This window comes from Gracilinanus agilis, chromosome 2, assembly GCF_016433145.1.
Source record: "Gracilinanus agilis isolate LMUSP501 chromosome 2, AgileGrace, whole genome shotgun sequence".
NCBI classification, from domain to species: domain Eukaryota; kingdom Metazoa; phylum Chordata; class Mammalia; order Didelphimorphia; family Didelphidae; genus Gracilinanus; species Gracilinanus agilis.
Genome location: NC_058131.1, coordinates 224,965,098 through 224,987,152, shown reverse-complemented (window position 1 = coordinate 224,987,152; position 22,055 = coordinate 224,965,098). Strand labels below are relative to the sequence as shown.

The following is a 22,055-nucleotide window of genomic DNA, read 5'->3' as shown; positions in this document are numbered from 1 at the left end:
AGATTAACAAACTGTGACTCTATTAATGTTTTTTTTTTTTAAACCCTTACCTTCCATCTTGGAGTCAATACTGTGTATTGGCTCCAAGGCAGAAGAGTGGTAAGGGTAGGCAATGGGGGTCAAGTGACTTGCCCAGGGTCACACAGCTGGGAAGTGTCTGAGGCCAGATTTGAACCTAGGACCTCCCGTCTCTAGGCCTGGCTCTCAATCCACTGACCTACCCAGCTGCCCCCCTCTATTAATGTTTTAAAGGTATGTTTTTAAAATCAGAAATTAAAAAAAAAACTAAAAAATAGCACAAAGAAGAGATATCAAAAATTTAAGGGGAAATAAAATAACTAGAAAACAAAAAGTATGAAGAACAAAAGTAAAAGCAGAAGTCCAATGAAAGTTAAAAAGCTACAAAATGGATCAAAAATTAGGTTATCTATTTGATTTATTAAAAGAAAGGAAATCATATCATAATAGCAAATTAATCAGGCAAAATCACACCAAGAAGTAAAAAGCATGATCAGTACTTATGCATGAGTATGTTGACAAAACTAATAATGCAAAAGAAAAAATAGCTTAAAGAATATTAAGTAGCCAAGAAGACCAAATACAGATCTTTAATCATCCATTCTTAGAATGGATTCATTGGAGGATTCTATTGAATTTTTAATAACAGTACCAATTCCATACAGAAATTAAGAAAGCAAGCACTCTTATCAGACTCTGAAATGAAAGGTCCTGTATCTGAATTAGGCAGCTCTAAAATATAGAATAAGAACTATAATGGCATTAATAAATGTAGATTCAAATTTTTAAAATAAAACCTTGTCAAATCAGTTTCAGCAATTTGTCAATTATGAACACGTTGGATTTATAACAAGGATGAAGTTCAACATTAGGAAAACAAACTTAAAAAAAAACAAACCAAACAGTAAACTCAAGTAATGTGATTATCAGAGTAAATGCTTAAAAAGTTTGGGGCGGGCACAATGCTTATTTATACTAAAAACTGTACAAAGTGTAGGCACACGGGGACCATTTTAATGTAATAAGAAATATCTAAAACCAAAAGGAACCATGTCTGGCAGGGATATACTGTGTCTTCCAATAAATGTAAAAGTAAGGCAGGGAAGGCCACTTTCTCCACTATTATTTGATATAATTCTGAAAACACTAGCAATAGCAATACGATAAGAAAAAAGAAATGAAAGACTTAAAGATAGGCAAAGAACAGATAAAAGTATCCCTTTTTGCTTGTGATATGATAGTTTATTTAGAAAATACTAGGATGTAAGGATACCAATTGAGAAGTTTCAGGAACTTTTCTGAAAAAACTCATGAAAATGACTGACTTTTTAGAGTACTTAAATTTTTAAATTTTATTTTAGTTTTATTGATGATTTTTATTTTTATATTATACATATATATTTACAGAATATTTCCATTTCATTAGTGATTTATTGTCACAAAGTAAAACATTTAAGTAAAACTAATTATACAGTTACCTCATCTGAAAAATTTCATGTTTTTAACATCTCCCTCCATTCACTATATATTTTAATAAGGATTTATTTTCTTTCTTAACCCCACCAATTAAAAATAAAAAAGAAAAAAACAAATACTCTATAAAAATACTGTTTGAGCAAAACAAATTCCTCCAGTGTCTGTGCAAAATATTCATGTCTAATTCTGCACTCTGAAGTCAGCTCTGTACCACTGTTATAGTTTTTTATATTTTTCATTGTCATTGTATAAATTGTTCTCCGGGTTATTCTATTTTCATTCTTATGATATTAATGTTATATAAATGATTCTTTTGGTTTTCATTTTACTCTGAATTTGTTTATTTTATCTTTATAACAACTCTGGGAGGTGAGTGCTATTATTCCCATTTTATAGATGAATGAAACTGAGGCTAGGTCTTTCATGTTTTCTTGACTCCAGATACAGTGCTCTTTATCTGCTTTGCTATCTAGCTGCCAGTGTAACATTTAAAAATTCAAGCGGCAAGATTAATAGAATGAGAAACTCAATATGTATAACAAAAAAATCCATGCATTATTTGGGGACAGTTCTAACAAAGCAGAGAAAAGACTTGTACAGATTCGATGAATTATAATTAAACAAAGAAAAACATATGTATGTAGGTATATTCAGTGTTGTTGCCGCAGTGTCAATATAATAAAAATGACAATATTACGAAAATTAATTTACAGTTTTAATACTGTACAAATTGAACTATTAAAAGGAACCATTAGAGGCTGATAATGCATAAGATCAGGAGTGAAACAAGGATGCCCATTATCACTTCTACTATTTAACATTGTTCTAGAAATACTAGCAGTAGCTATTAGAGAAGAAAAAGAAATGGAAGGTATTAAAATAGGCAATGAGAAGACCAAGCTATCACTCTTTGCAGATAATATGATGGTCTACTTAAAAAATCCTAGAGAATCAACTATATAAAAAGCTAGTAGAAATAATCAACAACTTTAGCAAAGTGGCAGTATACAAAATAAATGCACATAAATCATAAGCACTTTTATATATTTCCAACACATCTCAGCAGCAAGAGTTAGAAAGAGAAATACCATTTAAAATCACCCTAGACAATATAAAATACTTAGGAATCTATCTACCAAAACAAACACAGGAATTATAAGAACACAACTACAAAACAGGTTCCAAACTATTAAAACTAGATCTAAACAATTGGAAAAACATTGATTGCTCATGGGTAGGACGAGCTAACATAATAAAAATGACAATCCTGCCCAAATTAATTTACTTATTTAGTGCTATACCTATCAAACTACCGAGAAACTTTTTTTACTGAATTAGATAAAACTATAACAAAGTTCATTTGGAAGAACAAAAGATAAAGAATATCAAGGGAAATAATGAAAATACATATGAAGTAATGTGGCCTAGCAGTACCAGATATTAAACTATACTATAAAGCAGTGGTCATCAAAAACAATATGGTACTTGCTAAGAGAGAGAAGGGAGGATCAGTGGAATAGACTTTGGGTAAGTGACGTCAGCAAGACAGTGTATGATAAACCCAAAGAGCCCAACTTTTGGGACAGAAATCCACTATTTGACAAAAACTGCTGGGAAATTTGGAAAACAATATGGGAGAGATTAACCTCTCATCTCACACCCTACACCAAGATAAATTCGGAATGGGTGAATGACTTGAATATAAAGAAGGAAACTAAGCAAATTAGGTGAACACAGAACAGTATGCCTGTCAGATCTCTGGGAAAGGAAAGATTTTAAAATCAAGCAAGAGTTAGAAAAAATTACAAAATATAAAATCATGAATTTTGATTACATTAAACTAAAAAGGTTTTGTACAAACAAAACCAATGCAACCAAAATCAGAAGGGAAACAACAAACTGGGAAAAAAATCTTTATAACAAAAAACTCTGACAAAGGTCTAATTACTCAAATATACAAGGAGCTAAATCAATTGTATAAAAAATCAAGCCATCCCCCAATTGATAAATGGGCAAGGGACATGAATAGGAAATTTTCAGATAAAGAAATCAAAAGTATCAATAAGCACATGAGAAATTGTTCTAAATCTCTAATAATTAGAGAAATGCAAATCAAAACAATTCTGAGGTATCACCTCACACCAAGCAGACTGGCTAAAATGACAGCAGGGGAGGGTAATGAATGTTGGAGGGGATGTGGCAAAATTAACACATTAATGCATTGCTGGTAGAGTTGTGAACTGATCCATTCTGGATGGCAATTTGGAACTATGCCCAAAGAGCTCTAAAAGACTGCCTGCTCTTTGATCCAACCATACCATTGTTGGGTTTGTACCCCAAAGAGATCATAGATAAACAGACTTGTACAAAAATATTTATAGCTGTGCCCTTTGTGGTGGCAAAAAACTGGAAAAGGAGGGTATGCCTGTCAATTGGAGACTGGCTGAACAAATTGTAGTATATACTGGTGATGGAATACTATTGTGCTCAAAAGAATAATAAACTGGAGGAATTCCATGTGAACTGGAAAGACCTCCAGGAATTGATGCAGAGTGAAAGGAGCAGAACCAGAAGAACATTGTACACAGAGACTGATACACTGTGGTAAAATCTAATGTAATGGACTTCTGAACTAGCAGTAATGCAATGAACAAGGACAATTCTGAGGAATTTATGGAAAAGAATGCTACCCACATTCAGAGGAAGAACTACAGGACTGGAAACACAGAAGAAAAACAACTGCTTGAACACATGGGTTGATGCGTACATGATTGGGGATGTAGACTCTAAAGGACCACCCCAGTGCAAATATCAATAATCTGGAAATAAGTCTTGATTGATGACACATGTTAAAACCAGTGGAAATGAGCGTTGGCTATGGTGGGGGGTTGGAGGGGAGTAAGAACATTAATCATGTAATCGTGGAAAAATTTTCTAAAAAATAAAAATTAAAAAAAAAAAGTTAATTCAGAGAAACCAAAGTTCTAGAATATCAAGGGGAAAAAATAGAGAAGAAGGAGAAGTAGAGGACCTGGAATAAAAAAAATATGGGTTAAAATCTCATTTCAGACATATCCTAGCTATATGCCTGGGCAAGTCACTTAACTCTGCTTGCCTTAATTTCTCTTTATTTAAAATGGGAATAATAATGATACTTACTGACCTACTTTTCAGTTAGAATCGAATGAGATAATCCTAAAGCTTTTAGCAGAGTGCTTACCACATGATGAATCCTATTTAAATGTTAGCTATATTTATTATTATCTGCCATAGTTATTCAGTAGCACACCTTCCTTCCTACTCAGCCCACATACACTATCCAATCAAAATCTTCACAACTATTTTCCCAACATTTTTTAAAATCGGAGTTCTTTGAGAAGTAATTTGTTTTTCCAATTTATTAAACATTGAACCACTGAATTCCATTTTTTCTTGGGCTGCATTTGAACTTGAGTTTCTGACTCCAGGCCCTCCTATTCATAGTGCTATAGGTACTTAGTTGTCAAGATGAAGAACCTTGAAATGACTGTGGGGAACAAGATATATGTATTTGAACTCCCTCAATTCAATCAACACTCAGGCAGAGAGGATTGAGTGAAAATTTAAGTCAGTTCCAGGAAAGAGGCAGCAGTGGAAATTATGTTAACAAGAGGGAGCCATGTCTCAGTGAGAGCCAGAAGATGATATGATTGGGAAAGGAAAATAATTGATGAAAATAAGTTTATTGTCTATGGACTAGACATTGCAAAAAATTTAGTTGAAGGGGTGGATAGCTTTAGAATGGAAAATCTGATTGGATTAAGGGGAATGGGGAACATTTGTGGATTGAGGAACTAAGTTGGAATAATCACCAGCCATAGTTCAGTCTCCTTGCTATTTTTTCCATTATCGTAGTCTTTGTCAATATTGTTTTCCTAGTTCTCTTAATTTCATTATATGTCAGTTCATTTAATTTTTGCATACTTTTCTCAATTCATCTTATTCATGGTAGGTACTTAATAAATGCTTTTCTTTCATTCATTAATTATAGTCAGTAATATTCCATTAATGGAACGGAATGTAATCTAAAAGTTTGTTTATGCATTTTCCCATCAAAAGGCATCTATTTTGTTTTTAGTTCTTTGCTACTTTATAGTACTGCTTTAAATATTTTGGTTTACATATTGATTTTTTTGTCACTGAAACTCTTTGGAATGTAGATGCCTAGCAGTGGAATGACTGGATCAAAAAAGTATTTTAGTCATTTTCTTTACATAATTTATATTTGCTTTCCAAAACGATAGTTTTAATTCATAGTTCTAATGACAGTTCTTCACTGTACCCCCTTTCCATGTTCCTTCAACATTTACTTTTTCTATCTTTTGTCATCTTGCCCAGTTTTCTAAATGTTGGGCAAGATCTCATGACTGTATTTGTTTGCTTTTCCTTACTAGTGATTTGGAGAATTCTTTCATATTGTTGCTAATAATTTGAAATTCTTTTGAGAAATGGTTTTTCATATCTTTTGGGGAATTTCTTTTAGTTTTAATATTTTTAGTATTTTGTTAATTTTATTTATTAAAGCTTTATCGGTTGTGTAATTGGAACATTTTTTTTCTGTCAACCATTTTCCTTTTTTTATCCTCATTTCATTAATCTTTTTCTTTTCATTCTGGAGCTTTCCAATTTTATGTAATCAAAACTACGTATTTTAATCTCCTATAAAATGTATTTTTAAGAATTTAAACTCCCTTCAACCGTAAAAGATGTGATCTGCTTCTCTTAAACTTTCTTATCATGTGATCTTTAATATTCAGGTCATGTTTACATTTTGAATTTATTTTGGAATCATTGGAGAAATATTCCCTGGTCATGGCTGGATTGTTATAAGATAATATAATAAAAATAACAATATTACCAAAACTAATTATAGACTTAGTGCTATGTCTAGCAAGCTGCCACAGTAACATTTTATAGACAAAATAACAGCTCATTTGGGGAATAATGAGAGGAAGAACTTTTATAAAGCAAGTCAAGAATTGTCATTAAGCATTTATTAAGCAGTTGCTATGGGCCAAATGTCCCAAGTATTAGTTATATCAATACAAGCAAAAAGATAAATCAGTTTCTGCCCTTGAGGAGTTTGCTTTTTTAGGGGAAGACAACACAAAAAAGGAAGTTAAAAATGAAATGAAATGAGTGAGATGAAAGTACCTAGGTTGGGGGCATTGTAGAGAAAGTCTGGGAGAGTCAAGAGTGCAGCCTAAGAGGACAACTCTGGTTTCCTCCTTCAAATGCAGGTTCTCTGGCAACCAGTTGAACAAAGAGAGAGACTATAATGATGGATAGTATTTCCATTGTGTGAAATCTCCAGATGAAATGAGTTTCCTTGGTGAAGGGCATTGTAGGAAAAGTTTGGGAGAGTGAAGATTGCAGACCAGAGAGGTTTATTAGAACTATTTATTTTGTCCTTGTTACAGGTTTAAAAAGATTTAGAAGTAACTGAACTCAATAACTTAGTGTTCAGAACTTGAAGATGAAATTGCCTAGGAAAAAATTTTGAGGTGACTAGGCAGCATGATGGATAGAGGAGTTCTCCCAGATCCAGGAAGACTCATTTTTCTGAGTTCAGATATGGCCTTAGACACTTAATTGGCTGTGTGACCCTGGGTAAGTCACTTAACTGTTTGCCTCAGTTTTCTCATCTGTAAAATGAGCTGGAGAAAGAAATGACAAACCATTCCAGTATCTTTGCCAAGAAAACCCCAAATGAGGTCTTAAAAAGTTGTAAATGATTGAACAACAGCAATAAAAAAAAAAAGAATTCCTATTTTTTAAGAACTGCTAAGAAAATTGGAAACCAGTCTGATAGAAGTTGGTTTTAGCTAATTAAAAAAATACTGAATGCAAATACTCAGTAAAAGAGTAACTTGTAAGAGTTCCCTTCAACTTTATACAAAAAAAGTTTGTATTATTTTTCTTTTGAAAATAGAGTAGGATAATAGCATCATAGATTTAGAGTTAGAGAAGATTCCATAGAATCCATCTAATCCAATCCCTCATAAAGAAATGAGACCAAACAAGGCTGTTACCCAGGAACCCACTCATAGCAAGTAGGAAAGTTGGCATTTAGTAGTCATTTTATTGAACCATAAGATTTTTGGCTTGTCCAAATGCTTAGTGCTCTGATATATATGCTCAGTGAGCTTAGGCTGTTTTAATATTTGATAAAAGTTCCTACTACTTATAGATCTAGGAAGAAATGATCAGGACTAGGTAGGAGATTAGGTTTGATTAAAAAGAGAATGATTGCTATAGTGGTTGTTGTTCAGACATATCTGACTCTTTGTGACCTCATGGATTATATCCTCCCATAACCATCCATGGGGTTTTCTTGGGCAAAGATAGGAATGCATTACCATTTCCTTTTCTGGGGCAAACAAAATTAGTTAAAGTGATTTGCCCAAAGTCACACAGCTAGTAAGTGTCTGAGTTCAAATTTGAACTCAGGACTTTCTTACTCCACTCATCCACTTAGCTGACTCATAGTGATTATGTCATCTTATTTAAAGGTCTGAGATTATCATTTAACTTATAAAGAGCCTTGTTCATTTTTTTCTAATACCCTGTTTTCATGTGTGTGTTTCTGAGTGCTTAGTAGTTTAGTAATTTAGGAGGCATAGTAGGCAATAGTAGTTTAGATATTGAGGATGGGGAAAATGAAACATAATCAAGGATGAATATTATTTTATATCCTGACTGAATTTTTCACAAAAAGAATTGCTGGGTTAAAAAGTATGCTTATTTTTAATTTTAACTATGTACTGCCAGACTCAGATGATTCAATAACTTTTCAAATGACCACTATTCAGGTACTGATTTCTTTGTCCCCTGTGGTTAGTTGCTTTTTGTTATTTCTGCCAATTTGAAAGATGTGATTGGTAGCTGTTATTTTAGTAAATGTTTACTGACTGACTTTTTCCTTAAATTTGGCATTTTTTTTCCAAGGGATTATTAATTAACCATTTGTATTGGCATTTTGGTAAACCGTTAAAATCACTTTTTAAAAAATATAACCTCCCTCTCCTTGACCAATGGTTTCTTTTTTTTAAAATCTGCCTTCTCACCTTTCCACCTAAACACTCTCCTAAGTTGAGAACATGAGAACAACAAAACCTGTTGCAGACATTTCGATCATAGCAATTTTACACATTGGCTGTATTTTTTTAAAAAAATTGTCCCCTTCTGGATGTTTCATCTTGGAATTGTGGTTGGTTGTTATATTAATATATTGTTATATATGTTGTGACAATAATTGTATTGCCACATTTTATTTGCTACAATTTATTCATGCATTCCCCTATTTATGGCTACACCCTCACATCACATTTTTTGTTACCTCAAAAAGTTACAAAATTTTTTACATCTTTAGTATTTGTTTTGCTTAGTATTAATTCCTCCCTTAATTTTGAAAATTGTCTTCTCATGTTCTTTCTTTCTTACCTTTCCTTGTTGAGTGAAATACATTTCTGTACTCTTGTGTATTTTTTCTGTTGACCAGTTCAGATGAGAATTGATTTAAGACTCAACAGTTCCCTTTTCCTTGTTTATATAGATATCTATATGTGCACCTTGATTCTTAGAGAATTTTCCCTAACCTTCCTTTTCCTTATCCCCAGTATTCTTCTTATCCTCTTGCCATTCTTTTTAAAAAGACCGAGACATTACTATCAGTTTTCTAAAGAATTGTAACTATCTAAGAGATTGCTCCAAGTCATTAATAATAAAAGAAATTCAAACCAAAATAATTATGAAGTTTTATTTCACAACTAGTAAATTGGCAAAGACAGCACAAGATGGAAAATAAAATCAACAAGTATTTATTAAGCACCTACTGTGTGCGCCAAACAATGTGAACTAAAGGTACAAAGACAAAAGCAAAAATTTCTACTCTTAAGGAAGGGAAAAGGGACAGACACAGAAAAAGAGAGCATGATCATGCAAAATAGACTAATTTTGGAGGGAGATAATAACAGGAAGAGGTTAGGAATGTTTTGAAGTAGAAGGTTGTCTTTCTGCTGAGGCTGGAAAGAAACTAGAGATTTTAAGAGAATAGGATGAGGAAGAGCACCAGAGACAACCATCATAAAGGCAAATTATATCAGTAAAAGAAATAAGGGTCATGTATAGATTAAGATTTTATTAAATAGCTGAAAATGTGGATTTTTAGAAGAATACCCTGTTTACTAAGGCTGGAAAGGCCAAGTTTTAAATGTGTTTAAATGCCAGAGGAATTCTATTTGATCCTTGGAATGATTAGGAATAGTTGTAGTTTATTGAATAGGATCAGTGAGTCTCAGAATCCCTTTGGTAGTTCTTTGGAGGACAGTGAGGGGGAGCATCTTGAGGTAAGAAGATTAATTAGAAGGTTGTTTCAGTCGTTCATAAGAGAGGTGAGGCTCTTACCTGCAGTTGCTGTAGTGGCTGTGACTGGAGAGAAGGGCACAGATATCAGATGTGTGGGAATAGGGCACTGCATTCAATAAGACACATACAAAACCATGAGTTGATCTTTTCGTTCTATAAAAACAATTGTTACTGTGCTGAAAAAGTGATGAAAATACCTTTTAAGCCAGAGATCCCATTGTGAGGCAGAGGGAGAAGGGTTCCATAGGTACCAAAATATTCATAGCGCTTTTTATGAAATGAAGGCATTGAAAATAAAACTGGTATCCATCTATTGGGGATTGGCTAAATGAATTATGGTACTTGAATGTAAGGAATGTTATAGGCTATAAAAAATGATGGCTGAGAAGAACCATGTGTAAACACACATGGGAAAATATATTTTTGAACTGAATCAGTGAAATAAGCAGAATCATTAAACAGCATGCACAGTGATTCTAACATGGTAAACAAAAATGAAATAACATTGAATGCTGTATAATTAAAATATCTGAGTTTGCCCCCAGAGAAGAGTTGAGAAGCTTGTCTTCCTTCCATTGGATAATATTACATATACTATCAGAGAATGTCCATATGTTGATATTTTACAATTATCTGAGTGTGGAGAAGAGGTAGGACATATAATTATTGGAGTTAAAAAGGTACTAATGAAAATTATTCATTTATTTACATATTTTCTTGAGCTATAGTCATGTCCAGACTTATTTCATATCTTTGGATGGTTTAGATTATAATTTATTAAGATCTTTTTTAGTTGTTATGATTTGAAGTCCTTCAATACCAAATTCTCACTTCTTTACTACTTAAACTGCCCTTAATTTGCTGTAGGACCCTGCCCAAGTCACATGACCTTTATAGACCTCAATTTCCTCAGATGGATAAAATTATCTCTACAATATCACCTATTTGTAAAAATTCTTCTGTTCCATAGTATATCAATGGTTCAGTTGAATCTCACATTTTCTTAATCTGATCTTTCTCTTAGAGCAATCAAACCACCCATCTTTTAGTTCTCTTTCCTACTATTTTTTGTTTACCTAATTCTTTGTCACAACAGGCTGATTATAATGAGGTACAAGATGTCTATCTGCTTTCACATGCTACTCTAGGGTGTTTTTATTCTGTCCAAAAAGTTAGCTATCTGGGTAACTGATAGGTTTATATTATAGCAATTTACATTCTGACTTAAAAGGGTCATTTTATGACTTAACATATGCAAATATTAAATCATAACTTATCATAATATGTTAGACAAACATTATTATTCATATCAGTCAAGTATTTGTGTAGTGCCCTAATGTATGTAGCACCATTTGGCATACAGGGGATGTTTGATCCTTTACCTCTGAATTAAGATCTAGTTGTAGAGAGATACCAGTAATCACTGGAGTACATGTGCAAATTATGTTACTAATATTTATCTCTTGCACAAATGTGTTTTCTTTACATTCCCTTTTTTTGTTGATTTAGGACTATTCAAAGATCACCGAATTTTAGACCTGGGAGGGACTTTTAGAGATCACCTAAAGATTATCTCCTCAACTAGGACCCAGAGAGGTTGGGATTTGCCCAACATCATACAGTTAGCTAATGGAAGAGTGAGAGCTAGAATCCAGGTATTCTGATGCCTAATCCAGTGTTCTTTTTAATCATACCATGCTTACTTAAAATTGTACAAATTTTTTTGTAACCCATTCTTATTACAGATCATTTTAGTTTTTCACAGGTGGATATAATAATGATAACAGTAATAATATTAGTAATAACTATAATGCTTTAGCGTTTCCAAAAGTTCTTTATGAATATTTTATTCTTAAAACAACTCTGGGAGGTTTGTGCTATTATTATTCCCACTTTATAAATGAAGAAACCGAGGCAAACAGAGGTTAAGTGACTTTCCAAGGGTCACATAAGTAGTAAGTAAGTATTTGAGGCAGAATTTTGAGCTCAGGTCTTTGTGAATCCAGGTCTAATGCTTTGTCAACTCTGCTATCTAGCTGCTATTTACATAGGGAGTGCCAGATAGTATTCCAGTTACAACCACTGTCTTTCTTTTCAGAATGGTATTTATTAGCTCTTACTTTACTGGAAGTTTGTGGTTTAAATTATTTACTTCTGTAATATACTAAAGATTAAAGGTTACATATAATAATATATTTTGTTTTGGTTTACCTGTTGTATTGGTGTGTAAAATTAAGCAAACTTTTCCTCTTATTATTATTATCTTTTTAATTATAGTGGGCCACAGTTACGTTTCATCTTCCTCATCATGTGTTGAAGTCTGTTGCCAGTGCCATTGTAAATGAACTCAAGAAAATAAATCAAAATGTTGCTGCCTTACCTGTAGCCTCTTCAGTGATGGACAGGCTGTCTTACCTCTTACCTAGTGCTCGACCTGAACTTGGAGTGGGTCCAGGTCGATCTGTAGACAGGTATGGAAATTTCTAATTTGTGTGACTCTTCTTTTTGCCTTTTTTTGGGGTGGGGGATAAATTTTGACATTATTGCTGTACTATGGAGAATAATTAAAAAAACAGTTTTTTCTCTGTGCTACTTTTAATAAAGACGGTGTATATATATATAGTTTGGCAAAATTCAAATTAAGATAGATTTTCATTTTCTTCTAAATTTATTAGTAAATGTAAAATATTTAATTTTTCACTTAGACATTTTTTATATTCAAAAAATATGAAAGTTTTATTTTAAATGGTATTTTCTGCATTTCTGAATAGGGACAGTCAATATGTATTTGTTGAAACAAAACTAATTTTTAATTATTATACTCTTAAAAACTACTTTATTATTGATATAACTTAGTTGCCTTTGGCATAACTTAAAAGTTTTTAATAAATGTCAGACATTAACCCAATTGAGTGAATTTTGGAGGAAATGGTTGGGATGGGACTGGTGGGTTTATGGTACCAAGATATTTTTAATGCCATAGTATATTAAATGTAAAAGGTGAGTTGTGAACTAAATGCTTGAGAACTGCATATTTGAAGAGAAGCTTGATTAAAATGACATTTAGGAATGAAGCCTAGAAAATTATCAATGGGGTCAAATGGGACAAGTTTCAGAAGAGTAGTATTAGATCTTCTTGCCAAAACTGAACAGGAGGGAGACCCCCCAACTCTCATTTACCTTCTTCAGTAAAACCCAGACTCAATGATGATCAAGAAATCCAATGAGAAGCTAATATCTCCTGTTCTACAGGTCTAGAAACCCTTTCAAAAAAGTAAATAACGTTATTCTGACATATTTTGAAGAAGCCACATTAGTTCTTTGTGATAACTGTTTTTTTTTTTTAAGTCATTAGCCATTTCTTTAATAATTTTAGAGACTATTGGTAGGAATTGAAAAAATGCTTACTGGCTTATAGTGGACAGATTTCATTTGAAAGGACTTTTCATCTTTTTTTGTCCTGCAGTCTCTTCTATTTGCCATAATTTTTCAGAAATTACTTTTAGCATCTCATCCTTCACATGTGACTTTTTTGTTATACTTGTGTAGTTTGAGATCAGAGGTTGTGAACTCAATACCAAATATCTTTTTGCTTATTATTTCCCTGGTTATTTTGAATATCAGCTCCCAATTAACTATACTTTCTCTATCATTTCCAGTCTAAAAGATGGCTTTTCTTGATGGAGAAAAGAGAAGTAAAGTAAGAATGAGCTGCTCTGAATTCTTTTCATAAAAACTTATCACACTGTTCTATTCACTCTTATCTGCAGTCCTGCCCTGGTCTCTGAAATTCCTTTTTCCCCCCCCAAATAGTTGTTGCATCTGATTTTTATGATTCATTCTGAGCCTGCAATCCACTTGTTTCAGAGCAAAGTAGTTTTCATTACCAACCTTCTAAAGTCAACATTGGTCAAGTGCATTTAATCTTAATTGTATTTCTTAGCATTCTAGGTTTATTGGACATAAAGTTAGAGCTGGAAGAAACCATAGAAGCCATCTAGATCTTTGCCTTCATTTTATACTTGAGGAAACTAATCTTATGATCATTGAGTACTTTGTCTATTTCTTTTTTCTTCATAAAATCAATTCATATCCATTTCCCCTGTTTCTCTAAATTGTTTGTTTTTTTCTTGCCATACAATAATATTCCATTACACTTTATTCATTTAGCCATTCCCCTGTGCCAGACTTTATTTATCCAATCCTTGGTTGATGGGAACTTACTTTGTTTCTATTTCTTCACTGTCATGAATAAGCACTATAAATAATTCTATTAATTATTTGCTGCTATAAATAATTCATTATACTTGACACCTTGTCTTTTCCTATTCAGATTGCTCTTAATAGCAGTTTATTGAATTCTTGAAAAATTCTAATTATATTTTATTCTTTTGGGTCAATTCACAAGTCTACCAACTGCTTAGTTTTTCAATCTTCAAATATCCAGCATAGGTTATTTCCAACTTTTGACAGATCTACAAGTTTTCTGATCATTAAAAAAAACAAACGCATACCTTTTCTTTTAGAATCAATACAAGTATCATGTATATATGTAAGGCAGAGGAGCAGGAAGAGCTAGGCAGTTAAATGACTTGCCCAAGTTCACACAACCAGCAAGTATCTGAGGTCACATTTGAACCCAGGACCTCTCCACTCTAGGCCTGGTGCTGTATCCACTGAGTCACCCAGCTCCTCCAGAAAACTCATCATTCTTAATCTCATTTATTTGTATTAGTTTCTTTTATATCTTATCTGATTTCAATATCAGAAATATTGATGCAGCTTTTTTTCCCCTCAGGGGACTTTTAACCTATTCACATTTGTTTATATAAAACCTCTTTGCTTTTATGAAGTTACAATTGTCTGATTTCTCAGATCATTTCTTATCCTGTTTGGTTAAGAGTTTTCCCTTAGTAGTAGCTGTGAAAAGTAATTCTTTCCATTCTCTTTTTAAAATATGATGTTACTATTTATAATTAGTTTGTAAATCCATTTGGAACTTATTGGTGGAGAGAGTTACATTGCATAAGATATGCTAGTCAGTGTTTATTTTCCACCAACATTCCAGGTTTTTGTGTGGTTTTTCTTTAATATAGATTCCTACTTCTATCAGTTTGTCTTTTTTTGTTTTATTAAATACTGGGTCACTAAGTTCACTTATTTCTGATTCTTTTCTAGTCTCTTCTGCTTATTAATTTTATTGTAAGAGTATATAAAATTATAAAACATTTTATCATTAGAAGATAATTTGGGAATTACACTACTTTATTGTGTAGTTTAAAACCTGGAATCCTAAGACACTTTCATCTTCCCTTTTTTCATTATTTTTCTAGAAGTCTGACTTTTTTGCTCTTCATAGATGAATTGGCAAAGTATCAATTTTGTAAAAAATTAAGCTCCATTTATAATTTTTGTTGTATTGATGTAGGCCAAACATAAACATTTACCTCACCTATAATTACTTAAACCTTTATTTTTGCAAAGAATGGAATTTCACCTTCTATTATTTCCTTCCATTTTTTTTCATACTCTGAAGAATTGCTAATAGTTATTTTAAATTTATTTTGCATTCTGTGATGTTGTTGGAAATTACTTGTCATTATGGGAGAGAAGGTGTAGTGGGAGACCAAAATCTTGTGATTAGATAGATATGGAGAGAGCTTTTCATTGGCAAGCCTCTTTTTCTAGAAAGCATTGAACCTTCATGAGTATCATCTCATCTCAGGAGAAGGAATGTCTTAAGTTCTAGAAATAGCCTACATCCAGAGTAGTAGTGGGAAAATTGACCGTCAGATGATATGGCATGAGAATTTGGGATGGGGACTTATCAGGATAAAGGAATGGGATTGGTCCAGGCCTTGTGATTTGGGAGCTTAGATTAACTTCTATTAAATGGCAGTATTTCTTTTGGTGTTTTTTTTTTCTTGTAAATTGTATTTTCTCTTACAAATTCTAAGATGGATTACTAACCATCTCCCAATTTTTCCATTCTTTGTACTCTAGCAGACAGTTTTTCCTTGTTCACAAGAATCAGATTCTCAACACAATTTTCTCGTTAGTTCCTCTAATTAGTCAGCAAATATTTATATTTTATTTATATTTATTAAATATTTAAAGCCCAAATATTTAAATATTAACATTGTTTAAATCTATTTATGCTTACTCTGTGCCAGGTATGGTGCTAATAAGTACTGGGAATAAAATATTAAGTAAAAGAAAAGTCCTTCCCCTCAGAGAATTTTAAGTTGTTATTTTTTTTAACCTTGTCTTCTGTTGAAGAATCAGTACTGCATATTGCTTCCAAGGCAGAAGAGTGGTAAGGGCTAGACCCCTGATGGCAAATTTATGGCACACATGTCAGTAATGACTTGTGTAGCCATTTTTGATGACCCTCGATTGCATGTGGCCACATACAGAGAAGTTTGGGACCACATGCTGAGGATGAAACATTAGTCGTAGTGTAGTATAGACACTCTGTGCACTAAGATGACAGTTCTACCTATATTAATTTACCGATTTTGGTTTATTAAATACAGTTATATTATAATTATACATTTTTGTTATTTAAACTATAAATATCGTGAAATTGTGTTTTTTTTCTCTCAAAGTGACATGCCACCTGAGTTATGCTTGTTTTTTTGGCAAATTTTGACACACCAAACTCAAAAGGTTGTCCATCATTGGACTAGGCAATGGGGATTAAGTGACTTGCCCAGGGTCACTCAGCTAGGAAGTGTCTGAGGCCACATTTGAACCTAGGACCTCCTGTCTCTAGGCTCTCAATCCGCTGAGCCACCCAGCTACCCACTTTCTAATGGGAAAGACAATATATCAAAGAGGGATAAAAAGTTGGTGGTGTGTGGACAGAGAGAGAGAACCTCATAGGAGCATGATAGTGAAATTTAGAGTGAGAAACAGGACTTGAAGAGGAATGTAGGATGATGGGAGGAACTTACTAGTAATGGGAGGAGAAGGTAGCTGGAGTGACAGAGTTGTTGTTGTGAGGCGGCCATATGGGATAAGGGAACCCACTGGGGGTAAGGCCATTGAGGCAGATGGTAAAGTCCAAAGAGGTGGAAATACAGCCAGGAGAGACTGTTCACCATCAGAGTGAATAGAAAGTCCCAGAAATCCAAAGGCACAATAGCACAGTACATGATAAGATCCAGGAGTTAGTATGCTATGTCAATAGGTTAGATCACAATGCTCAGGACTCTTCCTACTTATTTTCTAGCATGGTTTCTGGAATGGCCTTTCATTATTTGCATTTTGAATGTATCTCAGAAAGTTTTCTGTGAGGAAAAGAATGATATCATTGTGGAAAACTAAGGGAAAAAAAAGATACATAATTTGGTAGAGAGAATCCCAGGAACAGTCTGGATAATTTTTTTTTCTCTTACATTTAAGTATAAAGTCTTTTGGACTATATTGATAAGACAAAAACATGTTCAAAGTATTCTATCTCTGTCCCAAATCAGACTTTTTTCCCCCCCTGAAACCCTTCCCTCCCTCTTATAGTAGTGATGAAAATGCCACTTGTGGCCTTAAAAACTAATTTCTTGGACAAGATCATTCAGCTAATAAACTTGTATTAATCTTTTATGTTCTAGGCACTATACTAAATGCTGGTGATACAAAACCAAAAAAGAAAATACTTTCTTTTTAGATCTTTTCCTTTAGGAGCTTACTTTTGAATGGGGGAAGACAGTACAAAAATGGAAACCGAAAAGGGTGGAAGTGTAGGGAGGAGGGTGCTTTGTTTGGGGGCATGATGGAAAAAAGTCCAAAAAAATGCAATTGAGTGGGAAATGAAGAAGTGCCTGTCCTGGACCCAATTCTTAAGTAGAAGTTTTGGAGTTCAGGGCTCTCTTCTCTACTCAGAGTGGAAATGGAAATTTCATAATGTTAGCAATCCTTTCTTTTTTCCCCTTTTAAGAAATTACTTATCTGTAATTTTTATGCAGGCACAGCCGTATAGCTTGCACAGTGGATAGAATTCAGGGCTTAAGATCAAGGAAGACTCATCTGTTTGAATTCAGATTTGATCTTAGACACTAACTCTGTTACACTGGACAAGTCACTTAACTCTATTTGCCTCAGTTTCCTCATATGTAAAATGAACTAGAGAAGGAAACGGTAAACCATTCCAGTATCTTTGCCAAGAAAATGCCAAATGGAGTAACGAAGGGTCAGACATGACTGGAAAAAACAACTGAACAATAGTTTTTTAGATCACCCTCATTTCCCAGGGTATCCTACTTAACTTTCCATCCCAGTGAACTATCCCTTCTAAAATTTTTTTTTTAGAGGAAGAAAAAAATCCAGTTTCACAAAACTAACCAACATTTTGAAGAAGTTTATTATTATACGAAGAGCTCTATACCTACTTTTAGTCACATACCCATGATGGGAAGGCAGGATTTCTTATATCTCTTCTTTGGGGTCATTTGTAGTTTTAATTTTTCAGCTTCTATTTCTATTTCTATTTTTTTCCCCAACAGTAATGACCTTGCCATCATATTCATTGTGTATATTGTTTTTCTGATTCTATTTACTCTCAAATGCTAATGAATTTTTATACATTTCTCTTAATTCTCTTCTGTATTCATCAGTTGTTCAACAAAAATTAAATGCCTACTATATGTCTAATGACCATGCTAAACATTGGCAGTACAATAGGGGGCAGAAACAGTTCATACTCTTGAGAAGTTTACATTCCAATGGAGGATGTAAATAACAAGGTACATCTAAGATATACACAGAGTATTCATTTATTTCCAAATTGCTTTCCAGAACAGATTGACCAATTTTGAGCTCCACCAAAAGTAAAATTGCTTGCATATCTTTCTAGAAACCTTCAAACATTGGCTGTTTTCCTTTGTCAGTTTGCTCAGTATAAGGTGGAATCTCAGGTGTTTTTTTGGTTGTTGTTGTTTAATTTGCATTTCTCTTTATTATTGATTGTGTTTCAACTGTTAATAGTTTGTAACTTTTTTTTTTGGAGTATTATTCTTATCCTTTTGACTACAAGATTAGCTATTTTCCACCCTAAAAACCACTGTGATAATACAATCAAGATTTATCAAGAAATCAGAATCATTGGATCATACACTTAGCAGGGGCCTTAGAGACCATCAAGCTCAGTCCTCCATTTTATAGATAAGGAAACTGCTGCTTAAAGATGAGATAACTTGCCCATAGGGTCACGCAAATAACCTTGCTGTGAATCAAATGCAGGTCCTTTGCCTTCAAATCTAATGCCCTTTGCAGTATGTCAGGCCACTTCCAAAGGCAAACTATAGGAAAAATGATAGAAATAATAAGAATAAATAATATTTGGATTATATTTTAGAATTTGCAAAGCTCTTTTCTATAGAGTATTTGATCCTTACAACTTGCCGATATGGATAATAGAAATGTCATCTTTTCCATTTAAAAAATGAGAAAACAGAGTGCTTGTATGAAATGTGATAGTTTTGAAAAACAAGGACAGAATGGTAGCAAAATGTCAATTGTGGTGATTTATGTGAAAATGCCACTTTTTATGATTTTATCTGTGACGTCTCATATTTGTTGTTACTGATAGCTTCTGTATCATTTTGCTGGTGATGGTGTTGTTAGGTCAGTATTAGTCTCTTAGTGATATTCTAGACATAACTACTTAATATTTATAATTTTGCTTTACTAAACAACTAGTTTTGTGGGGAAATAAAGACAGATTGTGTATTTTTAACTGTGCTTGGGGCTATCTGATATAGCTATTAGAATTTGGGTAATGAGAGGTGTTTTTCCCATTCAGCTTTCATCATAGATAGAATTTGAACGCCAGTTTTTCTAACACCAAGACCAGTCCTCTAATGACTATATGGCATACTAAAAATGTATGCTTTTTAAAAGAAAAATAGTTTTGTAAGTATTTTGAGATTTTTTTTTTTTAATTTTTGACTTTTTTTCTCTTTAGGTTATTGCTATTTGGACACATTATGGGGGAGTCTTTGCTTTACTTTCTTGTCTAAACTCTGGGCAGGGATTCTATATCTACCTGTCTAGAAATATATAAATATAAATATATTTTACATGTGTATATTCTATTTAATTTATTTATATGCCTGCCCCTGGATCTGTACATCTCAGTGAAAGAGCAAGAGTAATGGAAGTTTAGTCTTCATATTGATGGTGTCATTTTCAAATACAGTAAAGAGAACCCACAAAAATACTTGGGAGTGAGAAATCATTCCTTATGTAAAAGAAAATATTACCAATAAGAATGATTGTACTGTAATATTCTTCTTACTTACTATCAGGTATCTTTGTGATTTCTCTGAACTATACTTGAAAATGCCTCCATCAAAATGGGGGCTAAATTGCTGTTACTCTTATTGTAATCTTATCAGTGAAATCATTAACACTTATTAAGCCACTGCTATTTGCCCTGTGATCTAAAGGAACTCAATCTTAATAAATAACTTACCACTAACAAAAATATATGCTATCAAGATAAAGACAGGAAAAAATATAATCAGTAGAGGGGAGGCTCTAGCATCAAGGAGAAAAAAGATGCCGTTTAAAGGAAGGTCATATTTTAGCTGTGTAAGAAATAAAATTAATATAGAATGATAAAATTAAAAATATCATGGTTTCAAAGGGTTTATTGAAAGCTATTTAGAAAAATGAAGCCATGTGCCTGTTGAGTTAGTTCAAAATAAGCGGGCCCCGTTACCTCTTCCTCTCATCCTGGCCCTGCTCCAAATCACCAAAAAGAGAGGAAGTACCAATGTTGTCCTCAGTCTTTATATTCCTGGCTACCACACTATTACACTTCCTGCCCATCTGATTACACAAGAGAAATTATGGGAAATGTAGTTTGAAAGAGATCTAAATGTCCACAGGAAGTTTAGACCAGGGACCTCAAAATTAGTTCAAGGACTCTCAAATTGTGTAAATGGAAATAAATGGAATTAGCTCACTTCATTCATTCTTTAGACTTTAGCCACCAGAAATAATGTCACCCCACCCAACTTAGAATTAAAGGAGGTGGAGGTCTATGACCCACATGTGATAGTAAGTAACAAATCAAAAACAAGTGCCTGCCCCCTGGGCAGTCCAAAACAGTGTTGAGGCTGCCATTTGTCCACGTGAAACTGGAGGTGGACATAGGAAGTGATGAAGGCTTCTATCTTTTAAATATGACGGTAACTTCCTGTGAGTGGGCTTTTGCCTTTTGAACTTGGCGTTGGAGAATATTGAGTGAGACTTCAGACTACTTCCCTTTGAATTGTCACATGGGTAAATTAGGCTGACTCTCTCTTTCCCTTGGCATTTCTGGAGTCCCTAGCCTCGAGGCCTCTCATCTTAGAGAAGGCCTTGTGGCTAGAAGCCTTGTTTAATTAACCTCTGTACCCCCTCTGCTGGGACCTCTGAATCCCTACCTGGTTTGGGCCTCTGGTCTGGGCCAGAGTTTCAGTTTTCCTACCTTCAACCTTCCTGAGTATAAGTAAACCACCATCCTGACCTGGGTCTCTTTTATTTTGAAATCGAGTTAATTGATTTCTGGTGACCAAACCTTAAATATCTAGTCCAAACATAATAATTCCCATTTTCCCCTCTTACAGCTGAGACTTAAAGGAATCCAGGAGATGGAGATGAGAAGGGGAGGGCATTATCGACATGGGGAATAGCCAATGAAAATTCAGAGATGGAAGATGGTGTTTCTTGTGCAAAGGAACAATAAGGAGGCTAGTATCATTGGTTCATAGAGTATGTGTAAGGGGTAGTAAGGTCTTAAAAGTCTGGAGATTTGGGGGGAGGAGTGTAGGTTATGAAAGGCTTTGAATAGTAGATGATATTTAATCCTGGACGTAATAGGGAGCCACAGCAGTTTACTGAATGGGAATGGGTGGGAAGAAGGGTGAATGGTGACATTATCAGACATACTTTTTAGGAAGATTACTTAGATATTAAATGGAGGATGAATTGGAATGGGAAGAGATTTGTAGTTGGGAGACCAAACCCCAGATTGTTACACTGGTGTCAAGTGATGAAACCTTGATACAAGTTGGTGGCAATGTTAGAGGCAAAAAGGGGGCTATTAATAGAGTAAGATGATAAGTCAGTTTTGTACATGTTGAGTTTCAGATGTCTATGGGGCATTCAAT

General features: G+C 33.6%; 1 protein-coding gene across 2 annotated transcripts in view; it reads left to right on the top strand.

Annotated features, from left to right (window-relative positions):
* Window positions 1-22,055, top strand: part of BIRC6 (baculoviral IAP repeat containing 6) — a 325,846-nt gene that overhangs the window by 52,095 nt on the left and 251,696 nt on the right. For both annotated transcript variants that reach the window (XM_044663691.1, XM_044663690.1), the window contains exon 4: window positions 12,178-12,371. In XM_044663691.1, coding sequence (XP_044519626.1) covers window positions 12,178-12,371 — 194 coding nt within the window. The remainder of the gene's footprint in view (window positions 1-12,177; window positions 12,372-22,055) is intronic.